General features: G+C 39.1%; 1 protein-coding gene across 1 annotated transcript in view; it reads right to left on the bottom strand.

The window, feature by feature from the left end:
- Positions 1-529: 529 nt before the first annotated feature.
- MYBPC1 (myosin binding protein C1) overlaps positions 530-23,814 on the bottom strand; it is a gene marked incomplete at its 5' end in the record, with an annotated part of 110,310 nt that continues 87,025 nt past the window's right edge. Inside the window, 12 exons of the mRNA XM_054696101.1 lie at positions 530-806; positions 4,884-5,070; positions 6,639-6,775; positions 7,797-7,956; positions 9,492-9,631; positions 10,588-10,783; positions 11,492-11,580; positions 13,141-13,308; positions 17,662-17,796; positions 18,670-18,858; positions 19,697-19,801; positions 21,076-21,235. Of these exons, the coding sequence (XP_054552076.1) occupies positions 706-806; positions 4,884-5,070; positions 6,639-6,775; positions 7,797-7,956; positions 9,492-9,631; positions 10,588-10,783; positions 11,492-11,580; positions 13,141-13,308; positions 17,662-17,796; positions 18,670-18,858; positions 19,697-19,801; positions 21,076-21,235 (1,767 nt within the window). The remainder of the gene's footprint in view (positions 807-4,883; positions 5,071-6,638; positions 6,776-7,796; positions 7,957-9,491; positions 9,632-10,587; positions 10,784-11,491; positions 11,581-13,140; positions 13,309-17,661; positions 17,797-18,669; positions 18,859-19,696; positions 19,802-21,075; positions 21,236-23,814) is intronic.

A 23,814-nucleotide genomic window follows, 5' to 3' on the forward strand; every position in this document is an offset into this window, starting at 1 on the left:
GTCTGCAGCAGGACCATCACTATGCCAGCAGTCCTGGCAGGAGCACTGGTGGATCTGGCCAAGATGCTGTGCTAGAGACAGAGGTGGCATCCCGAGTCCCCGCCTTTTGGCCTCCATTTAGTGTCCAAGCCCCTAACCCCAGACACATCAAAAAATCCTCGGTCATGCCATTATAAACACTTCTTACTTACTGTTCCAATTATTTTTCCTTCTGTTGAAAAAACTTGCCTGAAAAGTTTTAAGATGTCCTTGAGTGAATTCAAATGGGGAGAGGACACAGATCCACAGGAGCTCAGCAGGATAGTGTGATCTGAACCACTGCTTTGCTTAGAAAAATCTCTTAGATCAAGAGAAAGACGGATATTCAAGATCCGTAGTAAGTAGCGTAGTATGTTTCTTACTCTGGGGTGGTGGGGGAGCATTGATAGTTTATTATTTTAAGCTAAAACAACTGTTTTGCTTATTCAATAACTGTTTTTTTGTCATGCACAGAGACCAAGCACAGACAATAACGATGAAAATGCTGGCTTCCAATGAGATTTTGTTTGCGATTTTTAATGAAGCAATCCGTGAAAACATTTTTTTTCTTCAACATTAGGAGGAAATAAAGTGACCACATTTGGGTGCCTGGTGGGAACAGAAAACGCTTTCTCACTGCAACCAGATTTCAAGGCACTGCAGTGTAGAGAGGCAGCAGCCAGGCCCTTAGTATTCCTCAGGATTGCTTGATTGCAAGTCTCGCAAATAAGAATCGACTATGTTAGGAGGCACGCCTTGCAAGAGGAGCCTGCAGAAGGAAAGACCACCTAAGGAGGACAAGAAGGAAAAGGCCAAGTCAACACCATAAACATGAAAAATGGTTGAAATAATACTTTTGGACTAGCTGCCAGGAAATGAGACTAATTACGTTCAAATTAGTTACAAAGATTCATTCACTTCCTACTTGGAATTCTTCTCCTGGGTTTAGTACATTGAGAATTTCAAGCACCTGCCATCTAGAAGGAAAAAGCATGTTCCTGCTAGACCCAGACACTCATTATTCAGTATTAATTGAAATTCCTAGCTGGAAAGGCTGCATTGCTCTCTGAGAGTTTGTGGAGTCCTCTGTGGATGTTGTATGTGTTCTGACTGAATGGAATACCACGTAATGAATCAGCTTCTAGTTTGTTAATGTTCCTTTTAATTAAGCATGAAGAGTTCCAATTCAAGCACACTGGAGAAGAAAAGAGAGACTACTCCTTTAACGTGGTTATTTATGCAATGTCAAAGTGTAAAAGATGAAGGAATACCTATTAAAATTTTGTACTTACCTTCTGTGTTTCAGAATTATGTTAAAAAATTAAAAGTGACCATCACAAGAGACCCCACAAAACCATAAAACTTCACAGTCCTTCAGAGAAGTGCTTCACTACTTGCTAATAAATCCACAGTCGGACAAAAACAGCATGCCATTTGAACATTCTTAAAACTTCTTGAATGCAAGTTTGGGAAAATCATTCTCCTTTTTTAGAAAAAGATCCAAGTCAGATATTGCTAGAAATGATGCCACTTATATACATGTCCATTCCTTGATGCAAAGAACTCAGAAAGCTTGGGGATCACTAATTTTCATCTACTTAAATGCTTTAATTCATGCTCTACTGCATTCAACAACTGGCTGCATGTCAACAGGAGATTGCTGGGATGAATAAGTACTAGCTGTTAATGTCAAGATATGGAACTAAAATGAAAACTGCAAAGTTAGAGATTTTAAGTAATCTATTTTCATTGGATTGCATAATGAAAATCACGCCATACTCTGCAGGCTTTGTATGGCTTATGACAGTCATAAGCTTCATATGCCAAAACCATATGAAAGCTTACCTTAGGTGATAATATACATTCAAAAATCCTTATTGTGCTACAACTAAGGAAAAAGGAGAGAAAGAAAGAAGTGGTAAGCATTAATAAAGTGCTAAAACTAAAGTTGAGTACTTGTTGGATGAAATTATGGTCACCTTATGAGATGACTTCATTAATCCTTAGTCATGTGAAAGATAAAGGAAAATAGAAGCAAATGGAATGAAGGGCAGGGACCCAATCACTTCAAAAGGATCATTAATATGTAAAACATTTATTAACACGCATAACCACATTGCCTGAACAGGTGGCAACGTCAGTTTGATTGTACGGTGAATATTTATGATACGAGCTTCCAAACCATTAGCTTAAGGAAACAACAACCTACAACATATATATATTGTGTTTTTCAACAAAAGAAAAACGTAAACAATAGACAAAGTGTTAGGGTACATATATATATGTTGACATTCTAAAAGGCAAAATTATCAAGTAGATAGAACTATTAGACTAGTGTATTCTATAATATTGTATTCCAAACTGATTACACATGACTGATCTAAATAAATACAAAGCTTAAACAAACTTAGGCTAGAAAGTATAACTTGCACAACTTTCAAGAGTGAGCTCTAATGCTTCCTCTTTTCAAAATTGACCTTACCTCTGGGATTTCAAAGAGCAAATATTGTAAACTCAGGCATAGACCTACCTTATTAAAGTTTATATCAGATTGCTATCAGCCCTAAAGAACTGCCTACTACACTCTTTCAAATGGGGGCAAAATATACTCTTATAACAGGACAGACTCATCTGCTGCTTATACATTTAGTAGCGGGGCCTAGAATTTTCTTTCAAGTTCATGCCCAACTGAAATAATTTTGGTCCCATGAAAATACCCAAATGCCTAACAGAAATATGGGTAACAGCTATTCTACTGGTGAATTTTTCATTGTAAAATATGAAATATGCAAGTCTTCAAGTATTGGACCTATTTTTGTATACTCACCCCATCAAAAATGCCCAGAACATTTTTTCTACAACTTTGCAATTTTTAAAATGTTCAGTTTTCTGAATTTCAAGCACAAATTTAAGGAGCCTACTCAGAAACTCCGTTAAAAACAGTTTACATTCTTATTGTAGAGTTTACATCTCTACGTTCAAAATAAAATGAAAATATTGAAGAAATGGGATTAATTGCCACAGTTTTATAATTCTATATCTAAAATAAGGTATTCTTCAAACAAAGTTTTCTGGCTTTATTATGGGGACCTGTGGGGTGGTACTTAAGTTTTCTAACAAAGCTTCGATCCTGTAATACACTGAATGCCCTTGAATAATTTGGCCTTCCTAGTTCATGGCATAAACACTGTATGCCATGAGCTGCTAAGAAATACAATTAAAAGCAAATGAGAAAGTCAAGCTTTACATGCAAAGTGCGATTTCATGTAAGAGGAATGGAACAGAAAGTAGAAATATCCAGTGGAACATGAACTTTTAAAACCTGTTGCTGCCCCTCCAGGAAGACTGGTTGTCCAGGGGTATTTACTCCTTGAAATATCACTGCAGAATTAGAATATTTGTACCAGTATTTATTTATTCTCAGTTGACATTCTTACCTTTTTTTTCACAGCTTAACTTAAATCACCTATTATCAGATAACAATCTGATGATAAAACAATCTTGGTTTTATTTTAGTATCAAAAGCTTTAACCAATATATTACAATTGATACTTTACTATGAACTTATACTGGACTGCATTATTTATATTGTTAAATTCAATTACTCTATGATTTACTATATCACTACAATAAAGACTATATCATCTGTAATATATTTGCAATTATGACCTTGATGTGCATTAATACATAGCTAAAATAATAATGTTTACATTTGTAAGAAATATTTCAATAGAAGGATTTGAAATTTTCTAAAACAATTAAAAAAATGTTTTTTCTATGATTCAGTTACAAACCTGTTATACTATATTACCTGAAATTGGACAGAAATCGTAAGAAAAAGAAAACTAATTTTTAAAGTTATAAAAGGAAATTTTTTCCAAGCAATTTCTCTATGATACTTATCATACATTTGGGACTAAAAACTTTTGAAATTTAACATAAGTACCCTAAGCACTTACTATGTTCTTTTTAAAATATTTACAAAGCTCTCTTTCTGACTTATAGATCATAATTTCTTTATTATAGAGAGATAGGGGAAAGAAAGCGTTCAGTGACCATAGAGTGGCAATATTACACAGTAAGAATTAGAGAAAAGATATTAGGGTCATGTCACCTATTATCTTGTAATGGTGACTCTGACAGATGTAGTTTTCATGGTATCCCAAAGTAGGTTTTGTCAAGAAACAACTTCAGTATAAAAACTATACTCAAATAATATGAAAATTGATTAAGACTAGGGCAGGTTATTAAGCTGAGGCTTTTCTATCACACAAATCCTGATGTATTTTCTTGATTTACATTAGTTACAACATTTCTGAGAACTAGAACAGATGAAATACATTCCTATAAATAGAAATTCTCCAGTAGATCTTAAAAACCACTGGTTATATGTGGATGTTATATGTAACATTAAACAAGAAGATAACAAACATATATAAAGAATATTGGAAGTGTCACAAAATAATGAACTAATTAAAAATAATGTGAATTCCTTAATTGAAATTTCATTAGATAGGTTTTCACGCTAGACTTCTATTTATAAATGAACTAAACTACCAAAGTAATACCTACTGACTTTATTAATTCTCATGCATGGGTACATACTAGCACCCCAGTGAAAAGAAATCCCTTTACTTAACAAGAATGGTAAGAGACGGACAAAAGTCAACTTAAATAATCAAGTAGTCTTCCAGAAATAAATCAGAGTGAATGCAGAATGTAAAAATATTTCCTCTTCCCAAATTCTCTCCCCACTACCTGCCCCACCCCAAAACATTTTTGGCCAAATTTTGCTTCTGCAGTAAGGACAATGATTAAACAACGCTTTTCATTTTAGTCTATGCACGAGATATTGGATGCCATACCTTTCACCTCCAGTTTGCACTCGATCTCCACTGTCCCAAGGTCATTGACGGCTTTACAGCAGTAAGTGCCTCCATCATAGGGGCTGGGCTTGCGGATCTCCAGAGTACAGACCCCTTGGTTGCTGAACATCCTGTATCTTGGGTCGTCCACGATAGCAACTTTGTTTTTCATCCAGGTTATTTTGGGCTGAAGTTTAGATTGGAAGTAAATTAGGACAAAACATGTGTACCTAGCATATTAATAGACCTTCAAAGCGAGAGATGGAATTTTAAAGCATGACTCAGGAAGAAAGTACATCTAAGAAGAATCCACATCCACTTGAGCACTCTTTCAAACTAAATTCTGCTTAGTGCTTGGCAAGAACACAAATGAGCAGTGCTGAAGAAGCAAGCCAGATTTGTTGAGAGGACAGGTCTGGGGCAATCTCCCCAAACAGATTCAGTGGCATTTAAATGTGACCTAAGGTTCATGATGTGAACTCCTCCCAGAGAATGTACATTGTGGGCATTTTTCAGAGGACTCTCATAAAGGGTCAGACCCTCTGATTTGCTCCACTTCGTTTTCCTCATGACTTTTTCTAATCCCCAGGGGCTGTGTTTGCTGCCCCACCATTGACTCTCTTCTCAGACCTCTGTATTCATCATCTGGTGGAAATGAATCTATACAACCTCATAATGCAAGGTCAGTTATGACCAGTCACCCAGCAACGTGACACCATCTCCTGGACCCCTGAACTACACGATTGACACTTCACTCCTTCATGTTATCTTCTCCTTCCTTCTCTTCCACCTCACATGATTTTGTCTTGCTCAGACCCTAGAGACATGCTTCTGCCTCCTCTTCATACCCATACTCCCCTTTTCAAGTATGAGCATTCACTAAGGCTCTAAGGCTCACGTCTTGGTCATGGGCTTTGCACTCACTACCCCCCAATGACTGCCCTTTCTGGAGCTCCAGTTTCAAGGAATGGATGGCTGGACCCCCATACGTGGGACCCTCAAACTAAAAGTCACAGGCTTGGCCTTTCTCCTAAGCTCTGGAGACCATTTCCTCTCTGTCCTTGTTATCCTCACTTGGATGTACAACCCATTAAACTTCCAGCCAAACATGATTCAGCATCATCCTGCTGTCCTCAGTTTGGCTTCTCTATTTCTGATCATAGTATATGCAGAAGACACCACTGTTTGCAATTTTTCCAAAATCTAGGGCACTTTTCCTCCATGTCTCTATAGTGTAGACATCTCCAGTGCAGCATTTCGTAATTGTTCTTTTCAAATGGCAACAAGAAACTTTAGCACCTTTCTAAATCACTTCTCTCTTCTTTGTACTCTGTCCCCTCATCACAGCAATTTTAATATTCTGCCTCATGTTCTCCTATCCTCATTTGATTTACTCTAGTACAGAAAACTTGCTGAACTAATATAGGCCCCTAATTGTGCAGGTAAAATAATATTTCTCCCATTTCCTTTACCACTCAGTTCTTTTTAAATATAAGTAGTTTGGGGTTTTCTCAGAAGATGCTCCTTCATTAGTAAAGAAATATAAACATTTTTTACTATGCTATTTAAATAGTGTATGTCATTGTTCTCTGGCACCATCATGCTGTACTCAACTCTGGGTCCCAGAAAAAGCTACCAGAGCAGCTGGGAGGCCAGTGGCTATTACTACTTGCTATTATAATATGACAACTACAAAAGAAGGACTTTGGGGTGAATGCTCACATTCAACTAACATGATCAAAAAAGACAAGGTACCTTAGGATTTCCTCTCACACTGCAGTTAAGGGTGGCATTGTAACCAGCGATGGCATAGGTGTTAACCAAAGGCTGAGTAAACATGGGTGCCTCTGTGAAATCGAAGTCATCGTACACTGGATTTTTGTAGACTTTCCCTTAAAAACAAGCATAAGAAATATATGTTGGCCTGGAAACATTATTGTTGGCTAACTTTACTCACTATTCAAATCTCCCTGAGCTTAGAAAAACATGTGAAAGCATGAGTAAGGACCACCCAGCATTCACTCTGAAGGGTACAAGGGAAGAGCCAATAGCTCAGGGTATAAGAATAAAGGTAACAGAATTTCCAGAAAGACATGCCTACTTTTTCCTCTCCCTGAGATTTCAGTCACTTACAGACCAGCAGTTGGAATGAATTAAAACTTGTACTTTTTAAAATATTTATTTATGCATACAAGAGCTGGGGTGTAGGCCAGAGGTGCAGGGGTTGGGGGTGAAAGGATTCACCAGGGACAGAGTGGGGAGCAGAACAGGCAAACTGACTGAAATGCACTGCTGAGGAGCAGCAGACGAGACAGGAGAGGTCTGCTGCGCCATGTGGGTCAGTTCCCTGGCCAGGGATGGAACTTGTGTTGCAGTGGCTGCTAATAGCTTTATAGTGCTGAGACTTAACCCCTTGAGTCACCAGGGAGGCCCTAAAACTTGTATTTAAAAAAACACAATAATAGTATAATTTTCCTTCTAAACTTTACATATAAAATTAAATTTCACGGGTATTTTTACCATAATTTTAAAATTTGTGCTTATTTTATAAATTCTTTTTCACCTCATCTTTCAGTTTTCTTCCTTTATTTTTTTGAGATTTATTTTTATTTATATATGCATTTATGAACTGGGGTATAGGGCAGAGGTGCGGTGCATGAGAGGATCCACCAGAGACAGAGTGGGGAGCAGAACAGGTGGATCTACTGAGATACACTGCTGAGGGGAGCAGCGATCGAGACAGGAGAGGTCTGCTGCACCATGTGGGTTAGCTCACTGGCCAGCCGCAGTGGCTGGCAATAGCTTGATAGCATTGAGACTTTAACCCCTGCACCACCAGGGAGGCCCCACAGTTTTCTTCCTTTAGCCACTAAAAATCAAGGTTTCCAGAAGTCCAGCCCACAACCCACTCACCGTCCTTGGCAATCACAGCGCTCTCCTTAGTCATTGTAGCATTCTCACTGAGCCCACACATGTTTTCAGCAAAGACCCGGAAGTAATATTCATTTCCAATGACCAGTTCAGTAATGGTAGCATTTGTTCGGTGATAATGCTCAATGACAGTGAACCATTCCTGAACAGGGAGAAAAGTCATTTGAAGAAAATCACCTAAAAATGCACAACTATTCCAACTGTTATTCAGAATAAAGAACAGGGATATTTCATTAACTAAAAAAAAAGTAGCAATATAGATAAGAAAAATAGCACTAATTTTTATATTCAGAATAATAACAATATGCATTTAATTTGCTTACTACTTTATAATTTATACTTGACATGTCATTTTAATCTTCATGTACACATTAAATTCATATACCCAAGCTGTCAAGTGCCTTTAAATTTTCTTTATAACTGTACAATGTCATCTGTCTACCTACTTGTCCATTTATCTATCTTTCTATAAGAAATATAGAATTTTACTATCAACATATATTCTGAGGAAGAGCTGAAGCTAAATCACAGGAGAAAAATCCACATTGTCCATAAATCAAATTTGTCTAATATTATTAACTTATGTTCTCTTAGGTTTTGCTCAGATTTCACCTCCCACCAACTCTTTCCCTCCTCTGCCATTTTGCTCACACTCTTCTGCTAACCTGGCTAAGTTTCTAACAGCACCTGGTACCTTAAATTATATGTTTATGATTTTACCCGTTAACGTCCTATCTCTCTACTTGGAATGAATACACCATGGTGGTAAAGATGGACTTTTCCATGGCATCTGACACCCTAGTAGGTGAATGAATGAGTGAAAAGCTAAAGCTACATACTTTTTTTGTTTTCATTTTCTTCCTTTCTGTATCAAGAAATTTAGTGGTTTCAAAGTTTCTCTTGTAGTCGGTAGAAAGCTATCCTCCATCACATATGTTATGTGCCACTAATTGAGAAAATCATTTCTTGACAAAAAGTCCATAAACATAAAGGATTTTCCTTGGAACTGTTAGGAACCATTATTATCTGTTTATCTTTTTTTTTTTAAAAAAAAAAAAGATTATTTATACATATAAGAACTGGGGTGTAGTCCAGAGGTGCCAGGGGAGTTGGAGAAATATTCACCAGACAGGGTGGGGAGCAGAACTGGAAGACTGTCTGAAATACACTGCTGAGGGGAGCAGCGGATGAGATAGGAGAGGTCTGCCGCTTCATGTGGGTTACCTCCCTGGCCGGCTGGGGATTGAACTAGTGCTGCAGCGACTGCCAATAGCTTCATAGTGCTGACACTTAACCCCCTGCGCCACCAGGGAGGCCCATATCTGTGTATCTTGTATATTTTTAAGATGCCAGACAAACTTAACTATGCCCTCTCCTTTATGCCCAAAGCACTTGATGCACATCTTTGTTCCAACATTTAATATACAGATTTATCACTTGTTTTAATGTCTTTTCTTTCTGAATGCTTTAATAGTAGGAGCTATCAATTTTTTTTTTGATCCAGCAGCTAGAAGAGAGCTCAGCACATAGTAAATGAATAAGTCAGCACACATAATGGAAATGTTTATGGAAGGTATGACTGAGTAGCAGTTTCAATGAAGAACAGCATCTGTAACCACAATGAGACAAATGAAATGTGATTTTGCTGCTGCTGGACCAGAGAAAGTCAAACCGTACCATACTCTTCTTGTCAGCCTTCTGGATCGTGTACCCTGTAATTGCGGCATTTCCATCATCCTTTGGTGGTGTCCATGACAGAGCAACGTTCTCTCCCCAGACATCCTCAATCTTCACAAGTTGGGGTGGACCTGGACGGTCTATAGGATGAATTGAGGGCATCACTGTGAGGTCATTTTCCCTCCCAAACTGTAGCTTGTTAGAGGAGGAGATTTTAAGATGTTCTCTGTGTCCTAGGAAGCAGAGTTCTTGTAGACTGTTACAGGGACTTCTTCTAGAATGGTGCCAGCCTGACAGGGGGCACAGAACTCAACATACCTCTCAACTTAACAAAACCAAGAGCTTTTACCAGTGGGAAAACAGTGCTTAGTAGAAAGGACATGAACTATTACCCAAGGGAAGGTTTGCTATTGGAAGTGGCTTCTTTGGTAAGAGAAACTCTAATTTCAACAAAGGTGCTGAAATGTAATAACAAAAATGATAGGCATCATAGCTTCTCTTAGTTCTACTCTTAAATTTATTTTCTTGACACTGAAACAGTAGAAAAGTTCAAGAGAGAGGGGTTCATCTGTAAGAGAGCCTCTCTTTACTCCCCTAACTCCAGACAAGGTAATAACTCACCTTATCTGGACAGGTAAGTATCTCACTTATATTAACAAATATTAATAAAATTTTTTCATTTTCCAAGAAAATGTTATCAATACATTTTAGGTGTTTTAAGAAATATGTTCAACTGTATCTAGTATCTATCATGTTTTCTATGCAAGAATTCAATACTGGAATCTTTTTATTATGTACCAGGTAAGAAACAGAGTAAGCGAGGAGTGGATTGCAAAGCAGTTCAAATAGTCTTCACTAAAAGTATATACATTAATTTTTTAAAACATATATGCCCTAAGCTTCCCATGATTAGTCCTTTTAGTCAGTGAAAATTATTTTGAAAAACTTACAAATGTTACTAATTTTTTTAAAATCCCAAATAAGAGAATTTTGCATGGAGCCAGTGTGACAATTCTGACTCCCGCCTTAATGACAAGGACAATTTGTCCTTGACAAACAGCCTTGACAGAACATCTCATTCTCCTTCCCAACCTACCAACAATCTGGATATCGATGGATGCATTTTCCGTGAATTTTTCCACTTTGACCTGTAGATCATATTTCCCAGAGTGGCTCCTCTCTGCTTTTCTGATAAATATGATTGTGTCAGTATCGGAGTTACGAATGTTTATTTGATTCTTATCGATTTCTTGACCATCCTTCTTCCAAGTTAATTCTGGTCTTGGTTTTCCCTAAAGTGGAAGACAGAAAAGTAGAGGGAAGGGGGCTTGGATTGTCCCAAGGTTGTTTTCCCTTAGCATTACTCCATTGTTGGACAGCAGTGTGATGGGGGGACTAAAGCAGTGACTGTCACACTCTCTACACCCTACTGCCTACTGACTGCATTATGAGACCAAAATTGACTATTGTACGCCAAGTCTAGAGGATACTATAAACAAATATTCTTTTGCTGGAGCAAAAAATTTGATAATTTTCACATATTTCAGTGAGTGGCATCAAGATCTAAAATGTCATTTATCTCTTTATGGGAATTTGGTTCACTTTAGGGTAAATAAGCACATGTTGGTTTCCTGAACGTTACACTGAGTTCACTTCAAATGAAGATCAGTTTTACATATGTATAAGACCAGAAAAAATCTTCAAGCATTTCTTATTTTGGTATCTCACCGTGTTTCTTCCCTGTTCAAACATCATCCCTGAATTTCAGACAAGACTAGATTTTATTTCTCTCCTGCAGAAGGAAAGTCGATGACAGTTCTATAGATTTTTCTACTTCTGAAATAGGAGGTTGTTTAATTACCCCAAATCTCTTCCATTTATTTCCTACTCTCCCTCTGAAGAAATCCTGAATCCTGATGAAATTAAATGCTGGAGGACCTCCTTCTACTTCTTCAACACCATAGCATTGGAAAGAGGAAATGTGTGATCCTTGTTCCTACCTGGAAAGGTATAACCAGATTAACAGCTTCTCCAACTCTGCGAATATAGGTTTGTTTCAGGTGCCTTGGGATGCGAATCTTTGGAGGCTCTGCATCAGGGTAGAATAGCATAAGTTTGTGATCAGTTTGGTACAATGGAAGAGTGTTACATAAGCAGACTGGCATGGTCCCAATGGATGTCTTTATGCTCCTGTCTCTGCAATAGAATCTTAGGTGTGCCACTAGCAGATTATATATGGTAATTTTTGTTTCACATGTTTTCAAGTAGAGATGTTTTATTTTTTTTTTTTTTTTTTTTTTTTTTCTTTTTTTTTTTTTTTTATTTATAGAGGCATGTTTTTTTTTTTTTTTTTTTTTTTTATTTATTTGTTTGTTTGTTTTTTGTTTATACATGCACTGGGTACAGTCAGAAGCGCGGGAGGGCGAGAGAATTCACCAGAGCCAGAGCGGGGAGCAGAGCAGGCAGAAGGGCCGAAGTACACTGCTGAGGGGAGCAGCGGGCGGCAGCAGAGGTCTGCGCGCCATGTGGGACCCTCCTCCGGTGGCCGGGGAGCAGCTGGGGATCGAACCGCTGCGCCGCAGAGGTCGCCGGCAGCTTCGCAACCCAGCGCTCAACCGCTGCGCCACCGGGGAGGCCCCAAGTAGAGATGTTTTAATGGCTCACCGCCACCGCCTTGACCCTTGATCACTCTGATTTTACTGCAACTTCCCTTGCTTATGGTAATTACAAGCCTAAAACAACTTATAGAAAAACACCAAATTTTCTCCCAAACCTAATACATACTTTTCATTATTCCTAACAGCAAGTATATTCTCTGACGAAGTTTCCAGATGATCTGCAGGCACCCCAGTAGTTGTAGGAATTCCCGTTGTGCTTTCTCACCAGAAACAAAAATGTTTAGCTCTTAGTACTTGCTACTTAGGTGATTCTGTTGGAATTTGATAGTAAGATTCTCACTTTGTGACTATGGTCAAGTATATATAATAGGCAGTCTAGCCCGTTGGTGCTAATGTTCATTAATTAAACACCAGGAAGAGAGTCAAGTATGTTGCTACATCCCATTAGGAGCAGAGAGTCAAAGGCTCATGGGCTCATAGGGATGAAGCAGCTCTCATCACTAGAACACTTAGTAGGTACAGACACTGAGCTAAAGGGTTTTCATGAAGGGACTAATTTAAACTTCATAGTCATCCCTTGGGGTAGGTAATGTTATCTTATGATAAATAAAATGAAGCATAGGAAGTTAAGAAATTCGCTACAGACAATACAGCCAAGCAATTGTATTCACCATCATTTTTATACCATCAGTGCAGACATCAGTCATTGCAAATAATGAGCTCATATTATTATGAAAATGGTTTGACCTTGCAGACTCCACTTGAGCCCCATTGCTGCTTCAGGGACTGCTTGTCCTGCTGCATCTACACTCTCCAATGTGACGAGGCAGCCCTGCCAGCACTGGCCCGTGGAACCTGGTGAGTTACCTAACTAATCCTCACACCAAAAGGTATAACCTGAGCTGATGATCTATCTCCCAGGAGGCACTGATGAAATGTTCAAGGAGTAGCAACCAAATAGGTTTTAAGAAAGGGGCTTAAAAAATAAAGGTTGTAATGTGAAATGGAGACAAGATTTTGAAGATACTTGCCTATGACTTCCTTCACGAGAATGGGCTGGGAGTAGTACTTGGGCTCGCTGGCACCGGCGGCATTCACAGCCTTCACACGCACGAAGATCTTGGCATCCGTTGGCAGACCTGTGATGGTGAACTTGGTCTTGTCGATCAGATCATTGTTTGCAACTATCCAGTTCTCAGCTAAAGTCCATAAAAGAAAAAGGAATAGAGGAGAAAGAATGGTCAGCGGGTGAAATAATCCATCACAGGAGACTCAGAATTTTACTCATGATTAAATACATCATTTGGTGGGTACATGACTTTGCTCTGGACTCAGATTATATGGGTGAACACTTTTTACTTTTAAATAAAAAATGGGAAGAAGGACATTAGGATTCTGTCTCTGGGAACCCTCTTATCCAAGATGCTAAGTATGCTAAATACTAGTACTCAGCTCTCTACCAAAGCTGAAACTGTCCCCAAGTATTTGCATAAGTTTTATTCCAATTCAGTTTTATCATGATGGATGTAACTAGCTATTTAGCCATCTATATACATTAAACCTCAGAAAAAGAGGACAATGCTATTCTTATGAATGAGAAATAGTCACATATCTATTTTGTCTTGGTTGATTTATTATTATGAGAGATGAGTATGAGCATAAGGAATCTTATCTCCCATGTATGAGGAGAAGATACTATCTCTAATGGCAAAGAGAAAACACAGTTCCAAAGATCTCATAAGGAATTGGCATAATTCTTTAACCTCAAACAACAATTCTATTTTTTAAAAAAGTTTTTGGTAGCTTTGTCCACAACATCAAGAGAATTTAAATCTGGCATCTGGGACTGCCAACATTTCAGCTTCTAAAAGTTTATACACAATATGCCCACAGGAAAGAGAGTTTGGATCCCACATTATTAACTCACTACCCATCTTCCCCTCTACCTCTAGGGCTGTATTGTATGTGGGTGGTGGGTGTGTTTCATGCTTGGTCATGGAACATTCCCAGAAACTTTATCATATGATAAGAAAGTTTGAGAACTTTTGCAGAATACTTTACCTGCAAGGTCATATGCAGGCTCCCCATTTTCATCAGACTGTTTTGCTGATGTACCTTTGAGAATCCGTCATTAAAATTGATTAAAAACACCCACTTTCACACCAGAAGAATATTGTATCAGTAGTCAGCATTCTCTGTTAGTAAAGTATGCAAAGTATGCAAAGAAATTTGTCTTCAGAGTAGTGATGGAAGAGACCAGACATGTTAGAGGGAGGGAACTCCTCAGGGGGTCAAGCTCACTCTGTTCAGACCCTGGTTTGGTTTTGGTCCTGAGGCACCAGCCACAGAGAAGAGGAGGAGAAAGCAGGCTGGGCGGCCTCCAGCTGGGGGAACAAGAGGTAATGAAAAACAAAGCAAGACCCTGAAGAGAAAGGAAGAGATGCTCTTGGGCTCCACAGGGAAGCCACACACCGTGGAACAGTCTAGCCTGGTGCCTGTCCCTGTCACCCCAGCCCTGCGGGGTTGGGGGTTCCTCGCAGATCCCCAGGGAACATGGTGCTCCACAGTTTGGCTCAAGCATCAGAGTCTGGGAGCGAGGCACTTATGATAAGGCCAGTCCTGTCTCCCCAGGGCTTGAGTTCTCAGTGGAGAGGGAAACTGCCCAGTAACTCAGCACGCACCCCCGGTTGCCTTGACAACATGCTCATGGTCAAGAAAACAAATTGAGCCTCCACCTGGCTGCATTCTATAAGGATGGGGGGGACATTGTTGGCTCACACGGTGGCCATGGACACACCTCACTGGTTGTGAGATGACTTTGCAGGTACCAGGAGAGGCTCACGGAAGTGGTGACTGGTCACACCCCTCACCCCCTTCACACAAACACATCCTTGGAAATTTCTCTCTTATTCCAATTCTTAAAAGTATCAGGGGGAAGAAGCAGGAAGCCAGAATATCCTGGTGGTTGGCAGGCATGTGGATGATAAAAATTACTTAGGATTTTGGAAAAGAGATACGTCTTTCAGCAAGTGGTCAGTGTGGGAGTTTTTGTGTTGATGTTTATAGAGTTAAGAGGTAATTGATGAGAAAGTAAAAATAGGAGATTGGGAAAATGTGTAGGAAAGAATGAAGAACTAGTAAAGTAGAAATTTCAAGAGCAAACTGGACAAGATTGGGGGAAACCAAAATAGCCCATCCCTTTACACCTGAACTACTATAATTGAGGGAATCAGAGAGAAAGAAAATGGTGTCCAGGAGATGGGAAAGGAACATGAAAGTTATTTAATACATGAGGAGAATTTTTAAGAAGGACAAGGAAGAATTAGAGTGAAGGAAGAAAACAAAGAAGAATAAAATGCTGCAGGCATTAAAAAAAGAGAGGCAGACTCAAAACCAACACACGATCTTACAAAAGAAAGAAATCTCTTACAGAAGAAAACCTGACGTATCTAAAAGCATTAAACACTACAGAAAATTAGTCTGGAGGACAACAGCCATTAAAAGAGAATAAAGAATAGGGCAGCCACATAAAGTAAGAAAAGACTGCGAGAAAGATATACACGTTATGAAAGAACTTCCATAGAAAGCTAATTCCAAAACGTTATGTGGTAAAATAGATACAGAATAATGACTGTGTACATATACATATGTATATACATATATACATACATATCTACACAGACCACACGCCAAAGTATGTAAAATACACATGGTTGTATTTTAGCTAAGGTGGGTAACATCAAAATGACAGCCATCTATCATTTTGCTGTATCTTCTTACTTTTTAAACCTATCAGAAAGAAAAGAGTAAAGAATTTGCTCTATTTCATACATACATAAAAGGTTTGTGCTCAGCAACCACATCGCATTTAAGATTGGGAAATTCTGCTGACGGGGTGATATAAAAAAATAAAGTGGGGTGCTCATGAATTTTTGAAATGGAGTGGGGATTGGAAAATGGGAATAAACCATATTCTGAAGTGCTCAAGAATTGACCCCTTGCATTGGTGACACTGCCCCCCTCCCACCCTGGGCTAATGCTGGGGATTCTCTTATGGTCCCCACGGGTGATAGTTACTTTCCGAGGCCTGGAAAAACCAAGCATAGTGCTGCGTGAGCACAGCACTTGGAAATAGAACAGGGTGCTGACGGCATGCTTCAGTCCCTCCTCTTCTTCACTTTCTACCAACCATGGTCATTTCCATGGGTGCCCCAGGCTTGGGGTCTGGGGTTTCCTTTTCAGCAGTTTTTTCCCCCCTAAGATGGTTCTTCTCTGGAGAATTTCCTCCTGGGGAGGTGGGCTGGTGTTCATGTTCCTACTTTCCTGAATGGGCTATGTAGTCTTGGTCCTTCAATCAGATCCACATTAAAGTTGGGGAATCTAAAGAGTCTGCTAGTGGCTAGTTCTTGGCCTATTCTGTGTGGTGTAAGCATAAGCTTCCCTGGTGGCTTGTTTAATCTACCACCGTCTAGCATGGAGCTGGAGTCCAAAGCTGGGGCATTTTTATTCCCCTATTTTCAAGTCACGACAAGCAGAAAATATAAAATATCACTTCCAGTGAATTTAAAATCTTCTTTTGTTTTAGATACATCCTGACCCATATTTTCTTGGGTCATTTTCTCTTTTCTCTCTTATTTCTATGATTTTTGTCAGTTTCTTTTCGCCTCCTAAATTTCAGTGATTACATTTTTTATATAACCAATCCCTGAGATAAGTTAATGCTCCATGTCTAATCTATTTCTATACTCCCTAAGATTTATGCTGTTTTCTTTAAAAACTGAAAGTTGTCCTTAATTCTTTTTTATTTCCTATAAGGAAGTAGGAGATGATTAACAGATAGTCTGTCATTATTTACCTAGAAATAGGCAGCTCTTTTGATAGCTTACTTCTGTTTAGTATAGGGTCTGGAATTTTCATTTTTTTTTAAAGGTTTATCGATTCATGCATACAAGAACTGGGGTATAAGCCAGAGGTGCAGGGGTGTAGGAGTGAGAGGATTCACCAGAGAGAATGGGGAGCAGAACAGGCAGATGTACTTAAATACACTGCTGAGGGGAGCAGCAGGAGAGACAGAAGAGTTCTGCTGTGCCATGTAGGTAGCTCCCTGGCTAGTCGGGGATCGAACTCATGCTACAGAGGCAGCAGGCAGCTTCATAGTGTTGTGCTTAACCCCTTGTGCCACCAGGGAGGTCCCTGGTCTGGAATTTTCAGCTGTTTCATCCTAATTAAAATTTTATTTTGCTTTAGGACAATTTAATGCCACCAATTCAAGAAGTGGAATTCCCAGAAATGAGGTCAGAGCCCTTTTCCAATGTGACTCAGATCAACCGTGTTGTTTGATCTAGCTCCCTAGCTAGGATATGCTTAATATCAATTTCTTAGCATTAAGTTCCAAAGAAAGACTAAGTTTTCATCCATTTTGGAAGGATGATTTTGGCTTGTTGTCATTTTCAGTAAAAGGAGATGAGGTCCCGAGGAAGAGAAACAAAAGAAAAAGGGCCAGAGCTCACCTATTGATGATGGTATTCATTTTAACTACGAGTTATACTTACTTCCTTCAAAGCAATACTCTAGCACATAGCCATCTAAACCTGCTGCACCAATCTGGTCTGGGGGCCGCCACTTCATTGTGACCGAGTTATCAGTTACAGAGTCGACAGCCAGAAGGGTGGGAGGGCTGGTTACAGCTTCAAAGATAAAAGAAACAGAAAAAGAAGAAATTAACCACATATCCGGGGCATAGGAACTGTGATAATACGGACTAGGAGACAAATAAGAAATATTCCCAGAAGCCCAATGCTATAACAATGAGGACTCCGGAGCACATGCTGTATGCATAAGCCAAAGGTCTGCGAGGTAGGGACATTTTTAGATATGCTGCCACACTTTCCCTGCAATTTGGGAGGTTGGTTTGGGAGGCTGAGGAATATAAGGAAGTTGAAAAAAGTGAAAGCTTGAGATCAAAATTTCCCTTAACTCTATAGTTTTAAAGCATAACTTTTGTACTTACACTTCTTTCTATTGCAAAAAAAAAAAAAAAATACATAGTATGAATGTAATGGAGACATTATTTTCTATTTCTATTTTTTTCACCTTTACTCAACATTTTTTGAGTCAAGAGATAATATTTAAGGTGTGACTATAAAGCAAAGAGGCTAATTCTCAAGAGTGCACTATTGAACCATTATCAATTTGTCTTAATTATCACAGAGTTCACACAAGGTGCAGGGTTATACTTTCTGGAGGACAAATGGAGAGGGGTCATATGTCAATGGGCTGAACTTTACGTTATCAGTGGGAAGCATCAAACAGAGCCACCCACCGCTGTTATTGGAATTCTGGTGATAAATTCCAGGACCTACATTATAAATGTATTCAGCTCCACCAAAGTTTTTTTTTTTTTTTTCCCTTAGACAGACAAGTTCCCCTAACTACCTCTAACCTTCTGTTACTCACCACTTTAAGAAGCTTCTAGGTCTGCTCCGTTATAAGTGGGGAGGAAGTAGTCATAAATCTGGGGCAATGATCTCCATGCCACAGACTTATTTTTCTTGACTTACCCAAAGGAACAAAAGGTTTGGAGGGCATACTGGGCTTGGAGATGCCAATGGCATTGACAGCAAAGACGCGGACCTCATAGGCAACACCTTCAATCATCTTCTTGGGCTCAAAAGTTGTTTCTTTGCAGAGATCAAAATTCAGCCTCATCCATCGGGAGCTTTGTTTCTTTTTCCTTTCAATAAAGTATCCTACAGGCGACACAGAATGGAAACTGAGGATTTTCCTTGGTTTCCAACAATAAACTTTGTTAGATATTAGAATTTCCTAAAATTTCCCATATTCTTGGCACCTTCAGTGAAACAGTCATGCATATATTTGAAATCCACCTTCTTCCATCAGTTTTTAAAGACAGGTTAGAAGCAATACAAATATTAACACTGGAATATGTAGATAAAAATAGTAGGGTTAGAAAAAATTTAAGTTGTACTAGAAAGAAAACAGAAAAAAATAAACCACAGATATGTGGGCAATAGCAGCTTATACAGCTGCTATAATTGAGCAAGAGATTTGGTTCTGAGATCCAGCCATGCAGGTAATAACAGGGAGATGATAAGTTTTGTTTATTTCATTATTAGGAAGTAGAAAAAATTCTTGTTCCATAGTTATGGAAGCAAATTCTTCCAAATATTTAACTCTAAAAAGAATTTCTTCATGGAAGCAAATTCTTTCAAATATTTAACTCTAAAAAGAATTTCTTCATAGAAATTATAGAATTCATAATTATATGGAATTAGATATTAATTTACTAAAAGTTTAAAAGTAGACTTCCAATGTTTTAAAATTAGTAATTGAGTATGAATGTCAAACAAACAAACTGAAAGAATAGTCAAATGATTTTCAATAGAATTATTTAAATTTCAGTGTTTAGAGAGCATCCCAAAATATATTCCCGTTTGAATGGATACTTAAAGTCATAGTATAATAGACTTTCGTCTAAATGCAGTATTTTTAAATGTACTCTCTACTAAAGTATACAAAGAGGAACTCAACTCCAGGGAGTTCCACAGATGGACCAACATGTGTTACCTAAGATTGGGGACCCTCCATCATAGACAGGAGGTTGCCAGCTCATTATGCACCAGTCATCTCCCACGTCTGACACATTTGGGGCCACTGGAGGATCAGGGATGTCTGTGGTGAAGAAAAAAATTAAATAAAGTGAAATAAAACAAGAGAGTATGCACAAAGAAAAATGTTAACTGGAAAGTAAGTGCTTTGGTGATAATCACAGTAGCAGTTCTTTTCCCATGTTTCCCCCAATGCACTTAGTAACTAATTTGTGCAAAAACCCTCCACAAAAAACCCCAAACAAACCATGTTCCATATGAGATCAGAGAAAGTGAGTCAAGTAAAAATCAAAATCAAAATCCTTTAGTGTTACACCATTAGAGAACAAGCCCCACATGGAAGACAAGACTCATGTTCTGTACTTTGAAAACAGTGACCACAGTCTTTGCTTAATGTCAAATGTTCTTTTTTTAATCTACAAAGTGAACTTCCAGCAGAACTGAATCAAGAACTGATTATTGTAAATCTTAACATCAGTTGGAAGACTCAAGGTGCTGACTAGTAGAAACCCAAGTCACCATGTCTTCTAAATATAGTTCAGGGCCTGATACAGTAACCTCAGCTTTTGGTCAATATGAAATGTGTTTCATAAGGAAGGTCCAAAGTGAGATGAGGCAATCATAAGACCTTGGACCACAGTAATCTGCTGTGTCAGGCTTGGAAAAAAAAAATGAACTGAGACAGCTGTCTCAGATCAAGGTAAACTGTACTCTACAGTGATTGTCAGAAGTTATTTAGCAGCTGTACTTCACTGATCTGATGGTAAAAGGCCATTGAGGGTCTCCCGATGACCTAGGGGTTAAGTCTCAGTGCTATCACCACCATGACCTGAGTTCCAACCCCCCCACCCCAGGTAGCTAACCCACATGGCACCTCTCCTGTCTCGCCCACTACTCCCCTTTGCAGTGTATTTCAGTAAATCCACCTGCTCTGCTCCCCACTTTGTCTCGGGTGAATCCTCTCACTACCCCCAACTCTGCCTACACCCCAGTTTTTCTACGCTAAAATAAAATTTTTAAAAAACCACATTGAAAGGGAATGTGACTGTAGAGAGATAATAACAGCAACCCCAATTGGCTAACATTAGTTACTCATGCCTGAATTAAGTCCTTTAGGCAAGAAATAAGAGAAAGGAGAGAAAAGGGCAGGGAATGGAAGAAAAGAAAGGAAGTGGCAAAGGCAAAAAAAGGAAGATGGTGATTATAAAATAGAGCTATACATTGTTTATGCTTTGTTGACAACCCTGCAAATTTAAGAAAACCAAGAGCTGGCAAAGTCCATTTTGGATCTAGACATGTCCACTTGATTCTCGAAGTTAGTTGGTTTAGAGGACTTACCCACAACTTTAATTTTGATGCTTGCATGTGCTTCTCCAGCTTCATTTTTCAGATTTATGTGGTAGACACCAGAGTCGTCTTTTTCCGCTGCATCAATAACCAGAGTGCTGCTGTCAGGGTAAGACTCAGCTCTTATGCGTCCACTGCCTTCCATGATAGCCTGCAGAAGAAAGAAACACTGTATGAGTGCCTTATAACTTAAGCTGGTCTTGGCACTAATGGCAAAAATAAATGTTTTGTTTTTTTTAAAGATTTATTTATTTATACATACAAGAGCTGGGGTACAGGCCAGACATGCAGGGGGGTGAGAGGATTCACCAGAATCAGAGTGGGAAACAGAACAAGCAGACTGACTGAAATACAGTACTGAGGGGAGCAGCGGGTGAGACAGGAGAGATCTGCAGCACCATGTGGGGTGCTCCCTGGCCGGCCAGGGATCAAAATGGTGCTGCAGAGGCTGCGGATTGCTTCACAGAGCAGTGCTTAACCCCTTGAGCCACCAGGGAGGCCCCTAAAATACACGTTCTTGGTTTACTCCTCCACCAACTCTAAGGGTGAAGTATTATCATCCCACACATGTATGAGAAAGCTAACCAAAACAAAGTGGGGGACTCAAAATACGAGCACAAAAGTGTCATTCTAGAGGAGGGGAGTCTCTTTGTGTATGAAATTAGAAAAACTTAAACTCATATCAGAAACTAGGTAATGATTTGTTCATTTCCTTAGGTTATCTTGAAAATATAAAAATAATGAAAAAAGTTGAAAAACATTGCAATGCTAATTTTCCATACAACTTATTGAGCACCGATTTTTTTCCTTCCAACAGGGCATGAAAAATGGACATCTGATTTTGGAGTGAAATTGTGCTTTTATTATATTTTCTTTTCCTTTCTCCTTTTTTCCCCTCCGCTTTCTTTTCCTTTAATTTTTTTCCTTCCTTCTTCCTTAAACCAGAAATGCAAAGCAGCCTTACATTTTTCTGATTATGACAACGACAGCCAATATAAAAAGAAGAAAAAGAGAGAAGGTTAATGCCCAGCAAGGGACAACAGTGGCTGTGAAGGAACACTGGGGTTATGGTAGTGAAAGAATTCACCAGAGACAGCATGGAAAGTAGAAAAGACAGATTTATTGATTACCCAGCTAGAAAAACAGGGCGTGAGGCAAAAGTGTCTGCACCATGAGGGAAGTTTGCAGCTCTATTTATACTCTGAACTCATGGGCTTTCTAAGATTTAGGACACAGGTCTGCATGAGCTGCTATCTACTAAAATGTCAGACTGCAATCCATCCCTAGAGTTTTTAGAATTTACACCAGCCATTAGGGGCCACAAGTTGGTTGGCTTTTGGCCCTATTTCCGTAACAATGTTTTGGTTCCTCAATCTGCTAGGCTCAAGGCCTGGTTCCCATGGTAACTATTCAGTTCCCCTTATCTGTTCAAAACTTCCCATCCTTGTTGGCAAGTCAAGGAAGAGACTGAATTTTTAACCCTATAAACCCCAATAATCCTTTCATCTGCAATATGTAAGTTGTCCATTCCATGCATATATGTATATATATATTTTATTTCCTATATCTTATCATTTTCATCTCCAGAAGTATGATTTGGGTTTTTTAATATCTTCCACTTCACACTTAACTTTGTGAACATATAGAAACCTTTAAAATTTATATTTAACATGGTTATTTTTACGTCTTTGTTGATTTTAATATCTCTGTGAGACCTGCATTGGCTTCAATTTACTTTTCTCCTCATATTGGGTTTTCTTTCCCTGTTTCCTTCTTTGCCATAATGTTTGATTAGATGGAAGCCATCATGAATTTGATCTTGATATTTTTGTATTCTTACACATGATCTTGAGTTTTGTTTTGGAATGCATTTAAATTACTTGGAAATTGATTGAGACTTTTAGGACCTGTTTTTATCATATATGAGGTGGCCCCAGAGCAGTGCTCAGTCTAGAATTAAATACTCCCATAACCCAGGCAAAGCCTTCCTGAGTCCTCTCCTCCATGCACTGTGAATTGTGAGGCTTTCAAGTCTGGTGGGGAGGGGGCAGGCAACCACTGCCCCTGGGCTTGTGAAAGCACCAGTCCTCTTCCATTTAGTCCTCTCAAACGGTTCTTGCCTCAGTCTTGAGTAGCTTCCTCCCAGATGCGTCCTGATCTCTGCTGAATACAGAAGTTGCATCCTTTGCAAAGTCCTAGGTTTCTCTCTCTGACTTACACCCTTGCAGAGGATGTGGCCTGTGAACTCCAGGCCTTTGCCTCTTTGTGTGAAGAGCCTTCGCAACTTCCACTGGGGTCTTGTCTTATCTGGGTGCCTCTTCTTGGAAACTGTCTGGAAACTCACTCAAGGAGGCAAGCTGGGGCAATTACGCAATTCCCTCATCTGTCCCCCATATTTCCAAGCCATTGCCTTTCATTGTCTGATATCTAATGTCCAGAAAACTATTGTTCATATATTTTCTTTGTATTGCAGTTTATTTTAGGGCAGTGGATAAAGACAATTTCTTTACTCCATCTGGTTAGAAATGAAAGTCTTAAGTTCTGCTTTTTCAGTCAAAAACATTTCCTATAGGAAGTTAGAGTCACACTTGAGTTCGCTCTCCTCTTCCACTCTGAAGATCTTTATTCTCCTGACTCAGCAGCCCCAGCCACATGGACTTCCCTTCTCTTTCTCCATCACATCAAGGCCTCCCTGGCCTTTGCAGTTACGTTGCCTGGACTGGACATCTC

This window comes from Talpa occidentalis, unplaced genomic scaffold (assembly GCF_014898055.3).
Source record: "Talpa occidentalis isolate TD23 unplaced genomic scaffold, MPIMG_talOcc4v2.1 talOcc4.16, whole genome shotgun sequence".
NCBI classification, from domain to species: domain Eukaryota; kingdom Metazoa; phylum Chordata; class Mammalia; order Eulipotyphla; family Talpidae; genus Talpa; species Talpa occidentalis.